This window comes from Aplysia californica, unplaced genomic scaffold, assembly GCF_000002075.1.
Source record: "Aplysia californica isolate F4 #8 unplaced genomic scaffold, AplCal3.0 scaffold00188, whole genome shotgun sequence".
NCBI lineage: Eukaryota > Metazoa > Mollusca > Gastropoda > Aplysiida > Aplysiidae > Aplysia > Aplysia californica.
Genome location: NW_004797458.1, coordinates 959137 through 960412, shown reverse-complemented (window position 1 = coordinate 960412; position 1276 = coordinate 959137). Strand labels below are relative to the sequence as shown.

Genomic DNA, 1276 nt, shown 5'->3' with positions numbered 1-1276 from the left:
ACAACACACACACACACACACACACACACACACACACACACACACACACACCAAACACGTTCATTATTATAACATGGGTTTGTATACAAAAATAGAAATAGAAACCATGCAAGAGTGTACAAAAAGACAAAGGCCTTACCTTTGGATGACATCCGCCATTATTCACAGCACACGGGTCCAGTGATATACACACATCTCCTTTCCCCGTAAAACCTTCGTTACAGACACAATAATGCTGGGGAGAAAATCGATAAGTTATTAATTGGATGAAATTTAGTGCCAGTCTATATGATAGCAGCCATATTATTATTTTGCCAAGATGCACGCTAAGATATTACGCCCATAGAATTGCAAAGTTCCATCTGAAATTTGTGGTTGTTTTGGGTTACTAAGACCATTGGGTCAGAAACGAAACGCTCCGTCTGCTCTATCAAAATGGTAAAATTATTTGGAGTCGTAATCAAGATATTAAAACAATTGCATACCAAAAAGCTTGACATGTTGTGAAACTCGAACTTTTTTACGTCACATTTCTCAAGACTGGGTACTGAGCAGATAGAACTTTGTAATCCTAGGGTAGCCGTTAGTTTCGACTTTAAATAAGTCAAGAGAAATACCATCAGAATACTCAACAACCTTCCTCAAAAACGTGTATAGTGGAAGTTATCCGAAGTGGCCACCCATTGTCGAGGATAAAAGCGGTTGTTTTAGACAGGTGGACATTATGGATGGGGACATTCTTATTTTTAGTATTAAGTGCACTAAGTCGAACATTTCTGGTGTCGGTAGTCTTGTGGGTAAACTGGGTTCGCAACCGTGCCGTAAGTTTGAGAGTTCAAATCCCGCCAGGGGCCCAACTTTGTGTCCTTGGGAAAGGCACTTTACACAAATATGCTTCATTTCACCAAGTTAGGAAAATGAACCTGGCTATATATAGAGAAAGATTGCTTCTTAGTGTTTGAGTGCTTCATCGCCTATTTGCACTGTATGCTTTCCTGGAGCCGAGAATGATTCTGGGTGTTCTACGTTCTGCTGTAGAGCATTGATATGCACTATATAAATGCAGTTCTTCGTTAGTCGAGAGGTGGTTAACTTTGACGCCTATCTCCAAAAGGATAAAATTGGGAACCGTCTTGGGGTCTTTTCTAACAATCATTATAACCAAGGTAAAGTTGCAAGGTTGCCCTAACCGGATTCATGTTCATAAGGGTGAATATAATATACACCTGCAAGCTGGTATCATGAACACACACACACACACACACACACACACACA

The 1276-nt window shown here is 40.2% G+C and overlaps 1 protein-coding gene across 1 annotated transcript in view; it reads right to left on the bottom strand.

The window, feature by feature from the left end:
* LOC101848434 (stabilin-2) overlaps nt 1–1276 on the bottom strand; it is a gene marked incomplete at both ends in the record, with an annotated part of 110080 nt that overhangs the window by 58972 nt on the left and 49832 nt on the right. The window contains 1 exon segment of the mRNA XM_013082691.1: nt 140–235. Within this exon segment, the coding sequence (XP_012938145.1) occupies nt 140–235 (96 nt within the window).